The sequence below is a fragment of the Triticum urartu genome, chromosome 5, assembly GCF_003073215.2.
Source record: "Triticum urartu cultivar G1812 chromosome 5, Tu2.1, whole genome shotgun sequence".
Taxonomy (NCBI): Eukaryota; Viridiplantae; Streptophyta; class Magnoliopsida; order Poales; family Poaceae; genus Triticum; species Triticum urartu.
In genome coordinates, this window is record NC_053026.1 from 596,179,076 (window position 1) to 596,201,826 (window position 22,751).

The 22,751-nt window shown below is 44.2% G+C and overlaps 1 protein-coding gene and 1 pseudogene across 4 annotated transcripts; one reads left to right on the forward strand and one right to left on the reverse strand.

The window, feature by feature from the left end:
* Positions 1–5,561: 5,561 nt before the first annotated feature.
* LOC125506207 (F-box protein At1g47340-like) lies at positions 5,562–7,843 on the reverse strand. 4 transcript variants are annotated; one of them, XM_048671070.1, is made up of 3 exons: positions 7,623–7,843; positions 7,466–7,527; positions 5,562–6,855 (listed from the first exon to the last, which is right to left on the reverse strand). In XM_048671070.1, the coding sequence occupies exon 3, from the start codon at positions 6,836–6,838 to the stop codon at positions 5,678–5,680; it is 1,161 nt and encodes a 386-aa protein (XP_048527027.1). In that variant the 5' UTR covers positions 6,839–6,855; positions 7,466–7,527; positions 7,623–7,843; the 3' UTR covers positions 5,562–5,677. The 4 variants fall into 4 exon arrangements, with proteins under 4 accessions (XP_048527027.1, XP_048527026.1, XP_048527025.1 ...); XM_048671069.1 differs by having other exon boundaries at positions 5,562–6,874; XM_048671068.1 differs by having other exon boundaries at positions 7,466–7,533.
* Positions 7,844–8,534: 691 nt separating this feature from the next.
* On the forward strand, positions 8,535–13,477 carry LOC125507499 (annotated as a pseudogene).
* The last annotated feature ends 9,274 nt before the right edge of the window (positions 13,478–22,751 follow it).

The window sequence follows — 22,751 nt, forward strand, 5'->3', positions numbered from 1 at the left end:
GCCTCGAGCCGTTTGTCGCTGTCGAGTTTCTGTTCGTCGAGGCACGTGACGATCGATTCCAGGAGGGACTTAAGGGTGTTGGTGTTGTCATCCATGGCGGACAGGAGCTGCCGGGTCTGCGCGGAGGGCTTCGACGGCGCCGTCGCTCTCGCTCCGAACCGATCTAACCCCGCCGGGGATTTTGGGTGGTCTCGCCGAGGCAAGTCCACACCCGCGGCGGTGGGATTTTACAGATCAAGGTCAAGAGAGTTTGAGAGCAGCGGAGAAAAATTCCCGGAGGAATCGATGGCTCTGATTACCAACTGTAACACCCCTGTCCAGATCGAGAGGATCGGAGTAGGCTTGGAGAGGGGATCAGAGAGGTAGGTGGGATACTTGGAGAAGAGGGTGAGGAACGAGAGAAAGAGGATGAGTCAATCAGTCCATTTCATACAGCCTGTCGATCTCAGGATCGTCTTCAGGGTTAAGTACAGACACGCCTGGCCCGTGGCCAACTCACACACGCACTCCTGACCCTGTGACCCACCGGTCAGCTACCACACTTTCTCCTACACACTAGGGCCTGCTTGACAGTCACACCGTGGCTGGTGTGACAGCTTGATCCACTAATAATCACGGAAGGCTCGCACACACAAAATTGTGGGATCATGCACCTCCTACCTTATTTGCATGGGGCTAAGAAAACGCGAAGGAAGAAACAACAAAGAGGTGCACAAGGTCTCACACCGGACGTGTCATGAGCTTCTGCCTCCCGGAGGACCCTGGCGCGTGCACGTTGCTGCTGCCGCCGGTGCGCCGTTCGTGGCCCCGACGGCTGGCTCCTATACCTCCCAGTCGCCGCGCAGGAGCTCATGACCACCTACTCCATGTCCTGCCGCCATGGTCACCACATCGCCACTTGCCGCCGGTCTAGTCCCTAAAAAACAGGACTGCCAGGCTGGTCAGTCCGGTCTGGTCCAGCCCGCCAGCGGCCGGTCCAAACGGCGGCTCGGTCAAGGATCGGACAGTGCCCACCCTATAAGGGCTCAAGCTTGACTCAAATTTGAAGACATAGAAGTGTTGAGACCATAATGATCAAAACAAAACCTGAGAACAGCAAATATATGGAAGTGCAATCCACTCTTTAGTTGCTGGGTTGCACATGATAGCGTCGGAAATTTATTTATAGTGCGTATCACAATGATAACAAAGAAGTAGGCCATTGCTGCAGTCCTTAAGCTCTAAGGGATGCCCACAACACGACACAAAGCTAAGTGTTGTATTAATATCCCTATCATTTGAGGGAAGTCCCGCCAGAAGGATGGGAGTGCCATGCTCACCTTTTTGGTAGAGGAGACCGATAGGAGTTCTTGGGAGCTTCCAGCGGTAGTGTGGATCAGATGAGAAGGCAAGCCAAGATTTGGAGACACATCTGAAATGGCAAAAGGACTTCAGCGGCAGCCGAGACAGGATCTCCACCACCAGGTCATCAGGTAGTACGGTTGTGGTCATCCCCTAACAAGGTTATCTCCTTTGAGTTTTTGTTGTTGTTGACAACACTCCTTTAAGGTTATTTAGCTGATGAATGTATATCTACATAAAAAGAGAAGAAAATAAATGATATAAAACTGAGAAGCTTAGTGTTTATGCAGAACTACAAGAAGTAGTGATACCCATAATTTAACGATTAACCAGAATGAGCAAATTACTGGATTGTAGCTGAGAACAGCACTTGATAATTGGTAAACATTGACTCCATGCTCGAAATATGGATGCATGATTGTGGATGCCATTTGAACTGAAATACTGTCCAATTATATCACACTAAAAACCATGACTAAATTTTTATTGATGGTCCCCTTCTAACGATAGCTTTTGCAGTTTTCACCCGAATTTGTAAATGAGGATTGAGGAAAGTTTTGAAGCATATTTTCGTACGGGCTTATGGCATACGCTGCGTGTGAGTGGGTCACGGGGATTCATAGTTATGTGCAATTGTGCAAACAATAAAATTACTAAGTTTTTTCCAACGATTGCTTCGCCATCCATTTCATAACAGGCCAGCAACAATGAAAACATACTGCACGTGTTGCTTAATGCGCCGTGAAACAAAAAGTTATCTGGTAAAAAGGGAACGTAATGTACCTTCAGGATCTATAATCTCAGGGACCAACAAAAAAAATCTAGTCATGGTGCAAGGGCAAATATATGTGCTAACTCGTGAGATAAGCAAGGGCAGCAAAACAAGAAATCATCGTATCCATCCGAGCTGCAACTGACCAACGGAAACGAACTCATCAGACATCAGATCAGGTATATGTTCCAAACCGCGACTTGCTTTCATGGCACGAAATCGAGGGGAAATGCGGACTCACCAACTTGGGTGAGGGGAATCCAGGGTGGGGAACGGGCCGTCAGCCGTGGTGAGAGTCAGGTTCCATCTGCATGAGCTCATATCAGAAACGACACATGACATGAGGATAACATTCGGCATAAGCACCGAGGAGAGGAAAATGCACGATAGCTCACCGCGTAATCGGCGGTCGTGGGCGAGCGTGATCGGCCAGGCGGCAAGCTGGTGATACAGATGGACGTTGCCGGAAGCAGCGGTAGTGCCCGAGAAGGGTCTCGCCGCCGCTCCCTGGAGAATGGGGATTCGCCGCTACTTGGGAGAGACTACACAGTGGGAAAAGCAACGATCGTATTTGGGCTGAGGCTTCTCACTAGGATAAAAGCCTCTTGTTGGGCTGGGCCAAGACCCTCATATTCGATTGTTTTTTTCTAGACATTCGACGGCCTATCGGCGAAACTGCACAATAGAGGACCTTCAGGCTTCAGCAGCAACTATGCAAGATATCAAGGGAAGAATGCTTGATTTTGCTTCGGTGGATTTCATCCATGAGAAGCGGGAGTTGAATCTTGAAGCTCATATAAATTATGTAAAGCATCAACTACTTTAGCTTTTGGCAGCCATGTTTGGCTTTCTGATTTACCAGACATCATTTGTATCCGTAAACTTATTCCTAGCTAAATAAAGTTGCTTGACCACTGAAAAGAAAAATCAGGGAAACTGCACAATAGTACAACCTCATTCAAGTTCGAGTATTTGTCAAGTCCACTAGTTCCCCGCAAAAAAAAGCCCAATAGTACAAACTAGGGTTGGAATTTGTTCCCCTCAGTTTTAATCGTCTTGAAGTAGAATCAGATTCTTCACAAGTAATTGATTTCTTCACCTGACGGACACAATTGTGGGATACAGCCTTGGCAATATTTGTGGAGTGTGTGGATACAGTGTCGATGATTGGAAAGTTCATGTTTAAACATTGTTTTCAAACAGCTAATAAAGCGGCTCATGTGCTAGCGAACCATAAAATTTTGTAATAAAATTTATTTTATTTGGTTAGACAGGCCGCCTGATTTTGTTATCAGTGTGCTCGCAAACGATGTAACCCTATTTAAGTTTTAATAAAGCTAGTCCTGATGGCCTTATCCTCAGAAAAGAAACTAATATTGCTAGATTCACCTAAAAAATAGTATTGCTAGATTTTCGCTTGATTTAGCTCGAGGTCATCACATGTGTCCTTGCGGAACGGCCCACCGAAGCGATTTGTTCTCGGTTTCCCTTCCAGTTTGGGTTTCTTAACTTTTTCAGTTTGCCCTTCGTACTATCTAGGTTTTTCGCTTTTCCCTTCCACACGTGACACGGGTAAAAAATAGACGCCAAAACTATAGCCAAAAATTGGCATGCGTCACAACAAAATTAGACTACAGCTACCAAAAATCCCCCTTTTCACTTTCTTTTCCGATTATATTTCTGGGAGATGGAGTTTTATGGGGTAATTATGGATGGGGGCTTCCAAAAACTATCAAATGATAGCTTTCAACTAAAAAACAAGTTTCAATAATATTACGGTGCATGCAGGCACAATTCTTGCTCGCCTCCGCCTCGTTAAATTTTCATATACATCTTGAGGGGGGTCATAGGTCGATGCGTGTGTTCTTCGTACAACGTGTTTATCGTAATAATCATGTGCTTCCGGCTTCGCTAGTACACGGCGCCTACGGTGTGATTCCTACTCAGGCGATCCTGGTTCAAAACTCTTCTCCCTTTGATCTAATCCTTGAAGTTCAAAATGTGTCTCATTTCCCTGCCATTTCCTCTTGGATGCTCATGATCATCATCATCACAACATCTTCGTTCGACTCCGACGAATCTAAGGTATCCTTTTGCATTACTTCATCAAGCTCCGCGTTTCCATACTCCTCATCCAATGAACCATCAGAATCCATCATTTTCCTACAAAAGAATCACAAAAGAACCGGTTGGCAATTTTTAGAACACACAGAGAGCAAGGTACAGTCCGAGAATAGCCGGACGTACCACGGTGGCGTCCTGGCCGTTGACGGAAGCCGATGTGGTGAGATGACTGGGGAGGAGATATTTTGCCAGTGATGGCGGCGCTGAAGGGTCGGGACGATAGTGGAGCTAGGGGAGGGCCGGGACAGACAAGGGAGAAGAGAGGTGAGGAAAATGGCTCGTCCGACAAGGACAGGGAGGGGAGGGGGGATTTGGTGGAATTTATGGTAGGTCTTGTTCTCATATCCGCCCCGGATATGGGCTGGATATGAGGGGTACCGGTCAGACCGGACGTATAGGGCCGGTTTCAGGACGTCGTCTGGGTCATGATTTTACGACCGGTCACTCAGCGGGCATATAGGGGGGCGTTTGGGGAGCCCAGCCGTAGATGATCTTAACAGTCTCGCACACATTCAGGGTACAACCCAAAAGAATGACCTCATATTTAAAAGGATTAATGTTCAGACCCGACATAGATTCAAAAAAACAGAGGGGGCGGGGGGGGGGGGGGGGGGGGGATTTTAGGTTTGAGAATTGGAGGTCATTCTTCTCAATGAGCATTTATTGTGTGGGAATACCACACACCAATATGTGTGGCAGGGTGTTATCTGCAACTGTGTCTGGTGAGATTGGTTAGTTTGAGAGGCAAGATGAACTGCATGTCATCAACTCCACTGATCGGCAACGGCAGCTGCGGCTTTGCCGTTGGTGGCGGCACTTCCTTTTTTTTTAGAATCAGCTGCACTTCCTTTGTTGGTGGAATTGTTGGTACATGTACATAGCGTGGAGATGCTCCACGTTGACATAGACGATGGATCAGTGGAATGTCAGTATGCTCAAGAAGCTGTGGTCACCAGCGAATGGATGAAGCAAGAGGAGGGCATCCTTGCCTGCAAGCAGGGGCTCCGTAGGAACTTTGAAGGAGGATACCATGACCAAACTCCTTGGATGGCCTCCAAACTGTATGTACCTGAAGAACTCGTCGGCAAAGCACGCTAGCTGCTCGAATCTCCGCACTGTCTCGACGAGGGAGATCCTACTGGACTTCGCGATGGCTGAAACATTAGCTCCTCTGGTAAATCAACCTAACATATGAGAGCTGGCTGCTGCTATGCCTAGAGACCGAAACCTGGCAAGATTACAAGAGTTCTCCCAGCCATTGTATAGAAAGCTCACACTGCCTCACACATCCTTTTATCAAGAGAAATGAGAAGTGCCAATTAGAAGAAGAAGAACACAACACATAATGAAGCCAACAATTCAGTACATACATAACAGCTGTTTGGCACAGCTAGCGCACAAAAGATACCTAGAGATTACATCATTCATAGGGTAAATATTCTAACATTTGTCTTGAGCTGCTTGAAGCACACAAGCTGGAAACTTGCCATAGTATGGCACATAGAGTAGACTTCGATATAGGTTAACGAAGCTTGGAATGTTTAGAATCTGGCAGACTTTTCCAGTACTGATGCTATATGAGATGATCTTATTATCAGCAATTGTGTCAGCAAGGATAACTAGCTCTCTCTCCAGGTCAAATGCCAGGATTTCATAATCAAAGTACCATAATCCTTCATTGTTAGTACGGAGCATTATGTCCCTCCCAAATACATTGTTCATATTTAGACGATGCTTCACCACCCACCTATCATATCCTTCCAAACTCCAAATTCGGATCATGCAACCATCCAATTCTTGTTGTGCATAGCATAAGACCCCAGATGACTGCCAAAGACGCCCATCAAAGCAATAAAACCTCTCTGGTCCATATGGAAACCCTGGCAACTGAATGGTCCTATGATTGAGCTGCTGTGTGCATGTATCAGGTGCATCGAGTGCCAGAAGGTAATGCCTCCATAAGTGCTCCACATACAACACCCCATTTACAAAGAGTGAATCACCAAAAAATATATCTGAGGTTTCCCACAGACAATTAGACCAGGTCGAATACTCAGAGAAGAATACCGTAACTTCAGTGTCAAATCCACCACTTGGACTTGACTCAAATTTGAAGACATAAAAGTATTGAGACCACAATGGATCAAAACACAACTTGTAACTGGCATAACAGACGGCTGGTCCAGGTTCAGTATCTGGAAGTGACATCCACTCTTGAGTTGCTGGATTGCACACGATGGCGTCGGAAATTCCTTTCGAGGGCATACCACCATGATAACAAAGAAGTAGGCCGTTGCTGCAATGCTTAAGCTCCAAGGGACGCTCATAACATTGCATAAAGCTAAGTGTTGAGTCAATATCCCTGTCACTTGAGGGAAGTCCCGCAAGATGGATGGCAGTGCCATGCTCTCTTTTTTGGTACAAGAGACCGACGGGAGTTCTTGGGAGCTTCTGGCGGTAGTGCAGATCAGATGAGAAGGCAAGCCAAGACGTGGAGACACATTTGAAACGGCAAAAAGACTTCAGTGGCAGCCGAGACAAGATCTCCACCACCAAATCATCAGTTAGTACGATTGTGGTCATCCACTGCCGAGGTTCCATATCTCCTTTGAGCTTACCTAGCAGATGAACTTATATCTACATCAAAAGAGAAGAAAAGAGATGATATAAACTGAGAAACTTACTGTTTATGCAGAAGTGCAAGACGTAGTGATACGCATAATTTAACGAGTAACGGGAGCTGAGCAAATTAATGGATTGAAGCTGAGATCAGAACTTGATAAATGGTAAACATTGACTCCATGCTGGAAATATGGATGTAGAATCATCAATGTCATTTGAACTGAAATACTAATATCCAACTTTCACACTAAAAACAATGAGTAATTTTTTTGTTGAGGCCCTTCTAACAATGCTTTTGCGGTTTACACCATAATTTGTAAATGAGGAAAACTGTGAACCAGATTTTAGTATGGGCTTATGGTCTATGCTGAGTGGTATGACAGGGATTCACCATTTGGCTGACACAGGGTACTGCTACATATCTACTAGTTATATGTAATAATAGAATTCCTAGTATAACAGTATCAATAATATCACAGTATCCATCCGAAGTGCGACTGACCAACAGCTCATCAGACATGAGATCATATGCTCCGAACCACGACTTCATTTCGCAGACAAATACGACAGGGTGAGGGAAATACGTCAGTTTACAGTATGGCTCACCAAGTCACCAGCTAGGGGGAGGGGAATCCAGCATGGCGGAACGGACGGAGGTGAGATCCAGGCTGCATCTGCACGAGCTCGGATCAGAAACAACACTTAGCACCAACACGCGGCATTAACCCGGAGGAGCGGGAGGGGGAGAGGAACGGGAGCTCACCGCGTAGTGGTTGCTTCCGTTCGTCGACGAGCGTGGTCGGCGAGGAGGCAAGCAGTAGCGAGGCTGCGGAGGTGGGGCAGCGGGACGGGGATCTGGATGCTGCAGGAAGCAGCGGAGGCCCGCGCCGCCGCTCGCCGGAGAATGGGGATTCGCCGCTAGTTGCCAGCTCTGGGAGTGACTCGGAGTGGAAAAGCGGCGACCATAATTGGACCATCGCTGCTCGTTAGGTTAAGGAAGAGAGGCTATTGCTGGGCTGGGCCGGGTTCCTCGTGGTCGTGGATAAGAGCTTCGGCGGCCTTCCGGACTGGGAATGCTCCCATAAAAATCAGTTTCACTTTTTTCTAAAAAAAACCTTAAAAAGTTAGCTTTATCAAAAACCCAAGAGAAATTGAAATGACAAAAAATCTGATACCCCCGGCCAACGCAAGTAAACTCATCGTATCATATCATTGTTTCATGTGGAATTAAGGTGCATGTTTATTAGTACATCAAGTTGTCCACACATGTCAATTTTCACTTTATTTTCCTTTTTTTTTGCAATTTTATTACATGAAACAAGGATATAATACGCTGAGTTCCTGCTGAAAATGCCCTCACACTGAGCAAGTAGTTCCACACACACGTTGCATGATCAGAATATCCATCATGTTCATAAGATCAACACCAATGGTACTTAATCTGTGGTTCTCCAAATTAAGCAAACATAACTTCGACAAAAGTTGCCATGCTGAAAAGGCGAGCACTAAAACGATCACATGAGTGGCACGCAAGGCCAACAATCACATAACAGCAATTTATAGTCTAACTCAAAAAATAAAGTACAACACTGATACCATATAAATTGTAAAACATAGAATGATTCATCCTCAGACCTTGACTGAAAAGGATCTCGGCGTACGTCCCTTTGCCGACATGGGTTACCCCGAGCTGCCGTCGCCAAGTGCAGCACTCGGCAAAGCATTTGCCGAGATGCATATGGGCTTCCTATAGTGATTATACATATTGCACCCTTACCATAGTGGTACTACATTTTTCTCGAGCAACCGACAGAAGCTCTGCCTTTCCATTTCATTAAAAAGAATAAGAATTAGCCAGTTAGTAAGTAAAGCTGGCAGAAAACCAATACATCATCAACATACACACCTGCCCCAAGGCTGCGGACCACGCGAGCCACCGGCTGCACCACCCGAATAAACAAAACCGACACTATAACCAGATCCAAAGTCGTCACTCCAACATCCACGCCGGCCTCAAGACCGCACACCAGACAAGTCGACGACTCAATCACCCAAGCAACCAGAAATGACAACCTACGACACCACAACAATTGCTCAAAAAAAAGTACAAGTGCATTTTACTTACAAATGGCTACGAAGAATCATAGCCTTATAAGTTGAAGAAAAAGTAGATATCATCATGCTCAAAAGAAAAGCAAAAAAGTAGATAGCCTCCTGTCCAAGTCCTTCAGACGCTGGTCGCCAACTGGCATATTCAGTACACAAACTCACGAAATCAACAAACAACTCGCAATCTAATAAATGTCTTATCAGCCGGCATAAACAACCAAGCAACATGCACGCCCCCAGGATCGACGGTTAGCAAGGAGGATGCCATGAGAGACTTAATTGTAAAGCTTCTTATTTAACTATGCTTATTTTGAAAATACCTCCCTTATCATCAGAGTAAATTGCACAAAACCATCACTTTGAAGGCTAGGTTTACGAAAAACACTATAATACATTTTTTTTGTAAAAAACACCACGTCTACGGTAATCCTTTTACAAAAAACACTGATCGGCGGATCGGGCTCAGTTAAGTGCGTTTATGACAGACGGGGCCTGCCAGTCAGGCTGACGTGGCACCACTTAAGCTCTCAAATATAACGGCGACGTTTGATAACGTTATCCTCATGTGGGGACCTATGGGGGTCCACCTGTCATCCAAAGAAAAAAAATAAGAAAATCTGGCTCCTACTCTTGTTATCCTCACGACCCCGTGCGAGGTCTTGGTGCCAGAGACGCATCGCGCCGCCGCCGCCCAACCTGTGTACGCCACCGGCCGGCGACCGCAGCAGCAGCTCCAACTCGGGCAGGAATATCGCACCAGGACAGCGGCCGCGCTGCTCGGCTTCACCTGCGCATCCCTCGTCACCGGTCGCGCCCTGCCCCCGCTGCAACTCACTCCGACCCCAACGCGGGCCGGCGTTCCGTCGCACGGCTCCCTCCGACGCACGGTGTGCCGCGACTGCGACGAGGCAACCGACCGCCTGACCCCGGAGCTCCAACCGTTCCCGCCTCGCCGGCGTGGCCACGCCGCCCGCCGACGACCATCTCTGCGTCCCGCTGCAGTCGGCCGCCCGAGGAGCTCAAGGTGGCTGCTCTCCAGCCGCCACACCAAGCCTCCACGGCTTGCTGCGATGCAGGCTCCTTCCCCCAGACCCCGATGGTGCGCCTCCTCGCCGGCGACGAGACCCATCGGCGCGTCGTACTACTGCTCTGCTCGTGTGCTTGCGCAGGCCAAATCCATGGAGCTGATTGCTTTTATGTTTTTGATTGAAGGGTGTCCCTGTGAAATTGTAGGGGCTGGTTTGTAAAATGTTGAAGAGAGGACTATGACACTGACAAGCGGGTCCCATGTCTAGCAATCGATTTAATGTAACGGTGTGATAAATTTGTGCCACGTAAGCCTGATTGGCGGGCCCCGTCTGCCATAAACACACTTAACTGAGGCAAAGCCGCCGATCAGTATTTTTTGCAAAAAGATTACCGTAGACTTGGTGTTTTCTAAAAAAAAATGTATTGTAGTGTTTTTCGCAAACCTAGTCTTCAAAGTGGTGGTTTTGTGCAATTTACTCTTGCCATCAACACCTGCTTTTCTTGACAGTATGATTCTTTTTTCAATTTTCTTGGCAGTATGATTCTAACAGGCATAGGACAAGCAATTTCTCATGGCAATGACTTTGAACAGCCAACCCGTGACCTTTTGGGACGCGTTTGGACAGTCCATGTACGTATGGAGAGCTGAAAAGGAGGAACCATGCTGAGAGGCTCGGAGTGAGATGCTGGATCCAATGAACCGGAGACGAAGGAAGACCGAGACTTTGAGTCTATAGGCACCTCTCGTTGGGGCGAGGCTACCTTTTCGGCGAGCACATTCATTTGCTCCTTTGGCTCCGATCTGCAGGTTCGATAGTTTCTCCTTAATCTGCCTCCCGTTTCTTGTCAAAAATGCGAGTTTCTTCTTACAACATTCTTTTTCGTGCAGGCACCATGGGCTCTGCCAATGTCTTCTTGGTCGTGCTTGCAGCTGTAGCATTGTTGTTGGTCGTGCAGGGCTTCGCCTCTGACGACTATGTGGGTGCAACAATAGGGATCAATATAAACGCCTCCCTCTCAACAAGGTGGATCAATAACAGCGTCTCTCTGTCAGACGCATTCTCCAACTACGGGGACGGTACAACAGTACGCCCCACCGTCCTCCATTCAACAATGGTTGCTGGGCGCTTTCAAGGGTGGTCTTTTGGCGCAGGGTTCTTCTGCACCTCCCCCTTTGACGTCTTCATCTTTTCCGTCTTCATTATAACCAGTGTCGGGATCTATGGCAATAACACTGGATTTCGGATTATCCCGTCAGGGCCACATGTTGTCTGGTCAACCAACAGGGATACTCCTGTCAGGGAGAACGCCACCATTGAGCTTACTAGGCATGGCGACCTGGTACTCCGTGATGCCGATGGGAGGACGGTTTGGTCAAGTGGCACTTCTGGCAAATCCGTGGATGGCATGGAGATCATGAAGCACGGCAACCTGGTGATGTTTGATCAGAAGAATGCCATTGTGTGGCAGTCATTCGACCATCCAACTGATTCATTGGTCCCTGGGCAATCACTTATGGAAGGTATGAGGCTCACAGCTACAAAATCGACTAAGAATCAGTTTTATATTACTGTACTCCGAGATGGATTATACGGTTATGTCAAATCCACACCACCACAACTTTACTTCTCATATCCACCAGTGAAAAGTAGTAAGACTGTAAGTGATCCAACAAATGTTACATTCCAGAATGGCGAGCTTAGAATCATTTTAGACGCACCAAAAAAACCTTATCATGACTCGTCAACACAGAGTACCGTTATCTACTTCGGTATTGTTGATTATCTCAAGCTGCCATCATCCCAGTTCAGCCAGTATATGAGATTAGAGTATGATGGGTGCCTAAGGCTGCATCAATGGTCTGATAATGAAAATCAGTGGACTACGTCTGATGTAATGGAAATCTCTCGTCATTGTGATGAGCAATTATCATGCTTTGGGAAGAGGGAGTACAGGATCTCGGGTGATTGTGCTTACCCAACAGTGTGCAGGGACTACGGGATATGCACAAATGGGCAGTGCAGCTGTTCTCATGAGAGTAATACTAATTTGAACTACTTCAAACCTGCTTGAAGAACTGTTCCTGCAGGGCTGTTATGTTCAGGTATGGCCAGAACGATTCCAATGGTGAACGTTTCTGGGTAACAAAGGTTTTCTCATTGCAGTCGATACAACCTAAAGCTGCTCATTACAACTCCACTGCTTATCTCAAGGTGCAGTATAGCTCCTCCGATTCCAGTTCTGATCTCACTCTAAACAAAAGGAAGGTCATTTTAGCAATTACACTTCCAACAACAAGTATTCTTATATTACTTATTATTGTTGCCATTCTTTATCCGCAAAGGAGGAGGAAGTATAAAGAGAACGATGAAGACTCTGAATTCAATCAATTATTATCAGGAATGCCAACGAGGTTTTCTTTTGAGAAGTTGAGAGAATGTACTGAAGGGTTCAGTAAAAAACTCGGGGGAGGTGGATTTGGTTCTATTTTTGAAAGGAAACTCGATGGAGAGAGAGTTGCAGTAAAATGTTTGGAAGGTGCTAGGCAAGGAAAGAAAGAATTCTTGGCAAAGGTTGAAACTATTGGCAGCATTGAACACATCAATCTTATCAAGCTTATTGGCTTTTGTGCAGAGAAATCTCAGAGGCTTCTGGAATATGAATATATGTCAAGAGGGTCGCTTGATAGGTGGATCTATAACCGCCGTAGTAATACCCGTTTTGATTGGTCCACCCGATGCAAGATTATTCTAGATATTGCAAAGGGCCTATGCTATCTTCATGAAGGGTGTAGACGAGAAATTGCTCATTTGGACATCAAACCACAAAATATTCTCTTAGACGGGAACTTCAATGCCAAAGTGGCTGATTTTGGACTATCCAAGTTAATAGACAGGGATCAAAGCAAGGTAATGACGGGAACACCTGGGTATCTGGCACCTGAATGGTTAACATCGCAGATCACTGAAAAAGTCGATGTGTACAGCTTTGGTGTTGTTATCTTGGAAATAATAAGTGGAAGAAAATGCATTGACCGTTCTCGGCCAGAGGAGGATGTTCATATTATTTATTTATTACGAGAAAAGGCTCAAAACAATCAGTGGATTGATCTAATCGTCGATAATAATAGTGATGATATTGTCTCACGCCAGGAGGAAGTGATCCAAATGATGAAGCTTGCAATGTGGTGTTTGCAGAATGATAGCAGCCATAGGCCTTCCATGTCAATGGTGATCAAGGTGTTGGAAGGTGCTATAAGCGTTGAAAGTCACATAATTCAGAGCTTTCTCAATGCAAACTCAATCATGTCTGTTCAAGATAATCAATACCTATATTCGGTTCGTGAAGCATGTATCTTATCTGGCCCACGGTGAAAAAGGCGGTTAATGCAACCAAGAAATTCCACACTGCAGAGTTTGATTTTTTGCAACTAATTTTATTGTATCCTATAGTATTTATGCGTTGGAAGCATGTTTTAAATGGCATCAAATAAATAATTGCTGGCCAGTATGTTAATTAAGCGAAGTTGTATCTCCTCATAATGAGGCAGGTTTTCCATGGAACCCTGTGCGTGAGTAGCATAAGGCTGGTCGCACCCGTGTGATCCGAAAATTACTAAGTCAGTGTGCAACGCCTGAGAGCTAGGCGTCACACTATACAGTGTAGCACCTAGCTTCTAGGCGTTGCACTAGTGGTTGCTTCATTTTATAGTGCAACCACTAGTGCAGCGCCTGAGAGCTAGGCGCCACGCTATACAGTGCGGCGCCTAGCTCTCGGGCTCTGCACAATGACTTAGCAATTTTTAGGCAGTCTGGGGTGCAACGCTGGCCAGACGTGTAGCGCCTATCTATAAGGCGTTGCACGGTGTAGTGTGGCGCCTTCGTGTTGGGCGTCACACAAAAAGGTCAGCCGCGTGAAATAGTTTCACGGGCAGTTCATTCTGTGATTTGATTTCGTTCACAGGTCAAATTTGCCATCATAGGTAGTATCATGCATGCCAACTAGGCAAATTTGATGAGGTGACATATAATTAAATGAAGAAAGAGAGGGTTGAGTATCATATCATGATACTGTATCATATTAAATGTTATGCTATTATGTGTCATGCATGGCAATAAATGAAATCATCTATGATACTAACATATGATACTATGCACTACGGATGTAGTATCATACACTAGTATCATATGCATGATACTAGTCTATGATACTTGCCATTACGACCAGCCTAAGCAAAGTCTGTCAGATGACTGTTTTACCAGCTCTGTTAGGTGATCTTCCAGGGTATTATAAACATGTTTATTCAAAAACTATTTTTCATAAGGGTAATTTCGATGTTTACATTAAACTAATTTTGATATGCCATGGCATCATATTGACGTAAACAGGTGAATAATTTCGTCTCTTTTGCAGTTGTACGATCCCCAGTTCCCCACAACCAAATTGGCATGGGCTAAACCATCTATCAGCACCCAAAATAAATTGTTCTATCACTCTTTTCCTTCTTGGATAGTGAAACAGGAAAATTAGACTGTCTTTTGACAGGACCACGACACATGTTATGTGATGGTTAATATTCCTATTGATTCTTTTAGTGAGTTTCACCATTAAAGATCTTCTAAACTATTACTTCAAATCAGTGTAAGGACAAAAATTACTAACAAGTGTGTAGTTTTCCAAAAGAAAACATGTTTTGACTGTAAGAGATAGTACTAAAAGGAAGTTAACTGAAGTTGAGAGGAAGATAATAAAATTGGCAGTTACCATACCTCGAAAACGATTTTTTTTTCTGAGAACCAGAAAAGAGCGGGAAGGATCCATATTATCTGAGGTAGCACCTTCTTCACCTTTATCATAATAATCTCCATGATGAATAATGACTGTAGCCTCGTTTTTCCCCAATGGTGTAGAACTGTCCAGAGCCGTTGTCTTGTTGTCTGAAACAGGGAGATTTGTGCCTGGTATTAACATTGAAAAGTACATTTAAATTTTGAATCATTGAAACTGTAGGACATAGAAAAGGCTAAACAACAATCTGAAGACCACGCAGAAAACTTTAAACTCCAAAGTTTAGATTGGAAATTTTGACATTCACAAACGATTTTCAAGAAAAGAAAAGAGGGCAATAACTAGCATGTGTGGAACCATCAAAACTTGCTTCCTTACCACGGTCCTATTCCGACATGAGTAAATCTTTTGGATATGAAAGGGTAAGAGGATCATTCAGGGATCAAATTGACGGTGGAAGGGGATCGCCGGAGGGAGGTGCGCTCGCCGCCGTAGGGTTTCGGACTGACTGCTCGCTATGGGTTTGTATGAAGAGGTATTGGGCCGGGCCCTGTCCGTCCAGTGCTAAGTGCGGGGATTTTTTTTCCCGACGAAAGAAGCCCAGGTCTCGCCATTAGCACCCTTTTGAAGTTTCGAATATGACTAGGACGGGTTTAAATGAGCGTGGATTTTTGGAGGCTGAGTTCCAGTGAGCTTGGTATTTTGAAAATATCAAAAAGCATATTTAAAAGTTTCCCAAAAATATGAAAAAAATCCATGGAAACATATATGTACTCCCTCCGTTCCAAAATATAGTGTGTCTTCGGTTCCCGCGCTTTAATTTTGACCATAAATTTAACCAACAAGATCGACTGCGGTGGGAGCGAAATTATACCAATGAATTTGTATTCAAAAGAATTTTTCAATTATATATTTTTTGCTCTCGTTGGTTAAATTTATGGTTAAAGTTGAATCTCAGGAAGCGTGGACGCATTATATTTTGGAACGGAGGGAGTATTCTGCAAGGACGTGTTAAATTTCATCAAAAAATGTTGTGATTTGTACGCTGTACAAAAAAACATAATTCCGGCCCAATAAAAAAATAAAAGGCCCATTTAAAATGTGTACTTGTCTTTTTTCTGTGCGCCACATGTAAAAGTATAATGCTGTGAAATTTTGCACATATGTAGTATACATGTGCACGTGTGTTCACAAATAGATTTGGAATTTTTCGTGCTCCAAGAAAATAAAATTTAAAAACGAGCTTACTGGAGCTCGGACTTCCTTGGCATCTTTCGGGGTTTATATGCTCTTCCCACAAAAAAAAACTGGGACACCTCTAATCTAAAAAAAATACTAAGTGACTAGGCTGGATTAATTTTTGTATGGCATCACAGTTTTTTTTAAAGCGCCACCCTGAGGAAAGGTTCCCCACCTGAATATATTTCAGTTTCTCAAAAAAAAAACCTGAATATATTTCAAATAATTTTTTTTACATGAGAGTTTTTAGGTGATACGCCACAATCTTATATGATCCCTAAGAGTCCAAAAAAAAGATCGTTTGACTGGGCTCATGATGGGGAGAGGGAATGGGAATTCAGAGATGGGAGTTTGTAGAGAGATTAGCATGGGAAATTGATATTAAATCCCATTTCTTTCTTTGGCATGTGATGGCAGTTAGACTAGGAAATTTAAGAGAGAGTTAACTGTTCCTATTTAGTTGGTAGGATTAGGTAGGGGCTAAAAAACTTTCAACGGTGCCTCTTCTTTTGCGCACGTACCAAACAAACCGATTGTTATATTCTTCCTAAATACTTAAACGCGCAGCTGCGCTATTTGAACGATGCAAGCGCACACGCTAGATGATAAAAAAGTAGGTCGATGTCCGGAACAAACGCGTTATCCAGTGGGTAGTGTAAAGAACCTAAATACTTAAACACGCAGCTGCGCTATTTGGACGATGCGAGCGCACGCGCTAGATGACAAAAAAATAGGTCGCTGTCGGGAACAAACGCGTTATCCAGTGGGTAGTGTAAAGAATACCCATGCGCATGCATGTGCCGACGTCATCTATTTATTCTGTTTCAATTTTTTTAAAAGCTACAACTTTTGAACTGAGTGTCAGAATGCAGAACCGTTTTCATCGCTGGGTTTCTCGTGACGAGCTCTTCAAAACTAGATCCCATACGAATATGTTTTGACGATTTTTTTTTTCAAAAGCAACTTTGATGCTAGATGAAGCAATTTTAGTGTTAAACATGAGCAACTCTGATGCTAGATGAATTGCATCGTGTGTATAACTAACTTCGCCTAGTAGCCACCTAGTTAGTTGTGTGCAACAATCCACAACTTATTTTCTAATGTATGCAACCATGATTTCTAAGTTGCATACATTAAAAAATAAGTTGTTATTATTTAGTTGCCTATCATATTGTGAAAGTTTCTTATCGTAGAGTAAAAACTTGTCTAACATGGCTTCTAAGTTGTCTATCTCAGAAACCAGGTTGTCCTTTCACTATGAAGTTGCCTACGAGTGACCCTCAATTTCTTACAATACTATGAAAGTTTTCCATCAAGGGACCTAAGTTGCCTACAATATCAAAAAGTTTTTGTGGGATCTAAGTCATCTATCATGATTTCAAATTTTGAACTATGTGGGGATGGGTGGTATGAGATCTGTGTGCTTTCCTTTTCTAGGGAGTCTGCCCGCCAACGCTACCGAGCACACGGGTGTTAGCTAGCCAGGTCGTGACAAGCTCTTCAAAACTAAACCCACATGGATATGTTTTGATGATTTTTCTTTCTTTCTTTCAGAAAGCAACTTAGACGCTGGATGAGACAACTTTAGTGCTAAACAGGAGCAACTCCACTCCAATTTAAAGTAACTAATTACCAACAATGAGCAACTAACTAGTAATAGAGAATAACTTTGGACAAAAGTAGACAACATCATATCACCTTTATAAGCAACTTTCTTTCTACGAGAGACAACTTTAGTGCTAATAATAGGCAAGTTCACTGCACTTTCTCCTAATTAATTTTTTCTAACATTCTTCTAACTTCAATTGTTTTGTATGTAGCACTAAAGGGGCCTTATGTTTCTAACATCCCGCTACTAGAGACAACTTTAGTGCTAAAATAGGCAAGATCGCAGGTACACATAGTGTAGTGAAGTTGTTTTGTATGTAGCACTAAAGGGGCCTTATGTTTTTTGTGATTTTTCTTGTTTTTACGCAAACAAACCTAATAGGAACTCCTACTAGGCCAGAGAGAAGAAGTTGCTCCCCTATAGCACGATAGTTGCCTCCTTCGCACCCAAAGTTACCCTAACAAAGTATCCAGGTGCCCACAATCAACCATACAGTTGCCTAAAACAAAGTATCCAGTTGCTCACAATTAACAAATAGTTTGCCTAAAACCATGTATCCAGTTGCCCAATCCTCACGAACAGAAATATTTACCAATACCCAAAAGTTATCTGGTGAATGCATTGGAGTTGCACAAAAACACCCCAAAAGTTGCTGCTTTTTAAAGTACAACTCCAGTGCATATAAGTCACATAGTTATTTTTCCTTTCTACCCCCAACGGGCTATGTTGGGCGAACTTAGTCTTTTCTATATGTGGTTGCGTTTATCAATATTCAAAGTTGTTGTTGCCACCTCCTTGTTACAACAAAAATGGTTGGTGTAGTGGGGACGACGTATCCTCCTTTACGCGACATCGTTAGACAGCGGTTGGAAGTTGACCGTTTGATTGGCATCTCAATTTGTAGTACGGACTCTTTATCCATCGCAGGGGTCTCAACTAGGAGGGGCGGATTTTGCTCCTCTTGTCGTCTTAGGAGATGGGATCCGGCTTGATGTCGAAGGGAGCAATCGACACTGAGGGACCCTGAGAATGGCCCCTCCTCGTTCGGCTTGGAGGATTTCAGATGTATGAACTTGTTCAAACAAATTCGGGTCATTGGATGGTTAAAAGTGTCTAGAGAGGTCGATCCCATCGTGTAAGGAAGTTTCTTGTTAACAGCACTACAGATGTCTCATGCTTTTTTTTTCTTTTTTTACATAGGCCAACCTAATAGATAGTCCTACTAGGCCAGAAAGAAGAAGTTGCTTTCCTACAGTAATAAAGTTGTCTCCATTGCACCCAAAGTTACTCAAGAAAAAAATTCAGTAAAACCTGCCCATATGGGATCTAGTTTTGAAGAACTCGTCACGATAAACCCAATGGTGAAAGCGGATCTAAATTCCGATGCTCGAATCAAAATTTATGGCTTTTTAAAATTTTCGAAACCCCAAGTAAATGCATGCGGTCTCTTGGATGATGTAGCGTGAGGGTGTGGAGCGCAATATTGGAGCTGCTTTGTTCCGTGCGTGCGTGGGGTGGAGGGTGCGCTCGGAACAGCAAACGGGCACAATGGTGCTAGCAATGCAATCACATTAAAAAACTGGGATCGGAGGGCTTAGGCGGAGGCAACTTTAGTACTAAACAGAAGCAACTTCACTCCTAAAAATAACTAATTAGCAACAGTAAGCAACTAACTAATAATACAGAACAACTTCGAAACAGAGGTGGATAATATGACATCACCTTCGTAAGCAACTTTCCTTTGATAAGAGGCAACCTTAGTGCTAAAAGCAGGCAACTTCACTACATTTTGTGTCCTAGTTAATTTATGTAACATTCTCCTAACTTCCTCATCGGTACTTCTAAGTTGCCTATTATTCATGCTCGTATGTCTTCATTGTTTCTAAATGGCCTATAATACTAAGATGTCGTCTACCGATGATGCTCTTGTGTCTGCTATTGCTAGTTATGGTAGACAACATGATGGTCAATTTTGGCCACTTCAAAATGTTTGTAGGCAACTTAGAAAAACAATGATAAACAACTTCATAATATCGTAGGCAACTATTTTTTGCAAAGTTAGGCAACTAAGAAGCAATTGTAGGCAACTAATTACCAGTAGCAGGCAACTAGCCATCAATATAGGTAGTTTATATCATTTGTAGGCAATTGACCATCAACCGTAGGCAACTAAGCATCAACAATAGGCAATTGAGCAGCCATGATAGGCAAGTTGGGATTATGTTACCGAACTCACAGATACACATAGTGCAGTGAAGTTGCTTTGTATGTAGAACTATAGATGCCTTATGTTTTGTGTGATTTTTCTCGTTTTTACGCAAACCAACCTAATATAGTGAAAACAGAACTGGATTTCGATGCTTGAATCAAAAGTTATGGCTTTTACAACTTTTTAAACCCCCAAATAAATACACGTGGGGCATGATTTAGGCTGATTCAATCGGCACCCATGTGCGCTACGGGATGTGGCCAAACAATTTCCTTTTCTAGCGTAGACAACTGTACACAAGGACATGCACTTACTATATACGGCGGTGTGCTCCAGACAACAAACAAGCGCAGCGGCGCTCCCTAGCCACGTCCTATATTCTTTTGTCAATTCCCAATCCCCACTCCAATTACCTGGGGTACCCCAGGGAAGAGATCTGAGGGAGTTAGCCCTCTTAATTCCCTTTCCCCTTCCCTTCACAATTACCATGTCCCCGAGCCAATCAAAGGATTTTAAGTCTCACATACTATAAACTCCCATTCCCAATCTTAAACTCCCTCCAACCAAACACGCTGTGAGTTGCTCCTCTCTACCACCCCAAGTTACATTTGTGGTCGATGACTTGGCTCCGCTGGTGGCTTGCCGAGAAATTCACACAAATTTCTCAAGCAGCCATGCCCTGTCCAGGTTATAAATAAATCTCATTCTCTCCTTTCCTCGTGCTGATTTTTCATTATGATTTTTGCTATGTTTGTCCGGCTCAGGAACGAGGTTGTTCATGTCCAACGGAACACAAGCATGTTTTTAATATATATTACTTGATTCTTATCTATGTTGAAATTGCAACTGCAAGGCACTGCATTTGAGATCAACGACGCTTTATTCATTGGTTGGGTTGCCAGTTTTGAGCCACTTAGTTTATGGGTTGTGAATTGTGATTGTTGTCATTGTTGTTGAGTAGAAAGTATATTATCCGGATGGCTAGATTTTTATTTGTGTCTGTGTCACATGTTGCAGAATCTTCTAGCTACGGTGACGATGAGACCTTCAGTTCCTTCTTTTAGGATGCCTGTTGCAAAATACACCTTCTGGATCAGGTATGTATCATATGGTTGCTTGTTTCTCCATCACACACATGCACTATGGACTTAATCGTGCCTAGTAGCCTGTTTTGTGATTAGAGCGTCCCATCTGGGCGCCATCGTCGTCCTTGCACATTCGCGTGTGGCACCGGAGAGACGCACGAGGAGGTCGACCAGTCCGTGTCGTCATCATCTTCCCTCGGCGTGTCGAGCCGAGGATACGGACGAGGAGGCCAAGCAATCTGTGATTTCTTCATCGTTGTCCTCGCTCCTTGCCATGGCACTGCCAGAGAGACGAACGAGGAAGTTGGAAGTGCGGCACAATGTAGTGCTTTGTTTGATGGGGAATTATCTTTGTATGCCAACATATTTTGTAGTGCTTTGTTTGATGGAGAACTAACTTAGTATGTCAGCATATTTTGTTTAGGTATTGATGATCCCATGTTAAATTTCTACTCGGTATCAAATAAATAAATTGTGAGTGCAACAAAAGTAAAATGCATGGGCGGTCCTAATCTTTCACCAAACTATCAATTATGTCCTAATTCTTTCAAAATGCATATCTGCGCTTAATTCCTTTTAAGTGATTCATCTTGGGTCCTAAATTAGTCTGACTAGCTTGCTTGGCGTTTTGAACCTGGCACTAGTAGAAAAAGGGGCTTTCATTCAGGCCTGGCCAGCCCATTAGTCCCGGTTCTTGCACGAATCGGGACCAATGGATGCATTTGTCCCGGTTCGTGAGCCCAGGGGGCTGGCCGGGGCCCCGTGGGCATTGGTCCCGGTTCGTATGGACCCATTTGTCCCGATTCTAGGAATGAACCGGGACCAATGGGCCTCGCTCCTGACCCACAAACATTGGTCCCAGTTCTTGGCTTGAACCGGGACAGAAGGCTGGGCTTTAGTCCCGGTTCCAGCCATGAAACGGGACAAATGAGTTGCCTATATATACCCCGTTGCCGCAACAGAGCACTCCACAGTGCTCTGTTTTTTCTGGCCGGCAAGGAGAGGGCATTTGGGTGCTCTAGCTCACCTCCTATGCACACGAGGTGTTTGATGAAATGCCCGAGCCACACTAGTTAAGCTTTCTCCTCTCGAAGCTCAACCTCCAAACTTCATTTTCCCCGAGATTTGTCTAGGTTTAGCGGTCCGTCACGTCCCGTCCCCGTCTCACCGCCGTCGATCGCCCGCGCCGATCTCGTCGCCTGCACCACCGTGGTGAGCCACTTATCTTCTTCTAAAAGAAAAAAAATTCTTACTTTAGATAGATACTTGTCTTGAAGGAAATATGCCCTAGAGGCAATAATAAAGTTATTATTTATTTCCTTATATCATGATAAATGTTTATTATTCATGCTAGAATTGTATTAACCGGAAACATAATACATGTGTGAATACATAGACAAATAGAGTGTCAGTAGTATGCCTCTACTTAACTAGCTCGTTGATCGAAGATGGTTATGTTTCCTAACCATAGACATGAGTTGTCATTTGATTAACGGGATCACAATCATTAGGAGAATGATGTGATTGACTTGACCCATTCCTTAGCTTAGCACTCGATCGTTTAGTTTGTTGCTATTGCTTTCTTCATGACTTATACATGTTCCTATGACTATGAGATTATGCAACTCCCGTTTACCGGAGGAACACTTTGTGTGCTACCAAACGTCACAACGTAACTGGGTGATTATAAAGGTGCTCTACAGGTGTCTCCGAAGGTACTTGTTGGGTTGGCGTATTTCGAGATTAGGATTTGTCACTCCGATTGTCGGAGATGTATCTCTGGGCCCTCTCGGTAATGCACATCACTCAAGCCTTGCAAGCATT

Excerpts from the sequence above, each read along its gene's own strand:
- LOC125506207 (XM_048671070.1), bottom strand. The coding sequence starts at position 6,838 with ATGGAACCTCGGCAGTGGATGACCACAATCGTACTAACTGATGATTTG.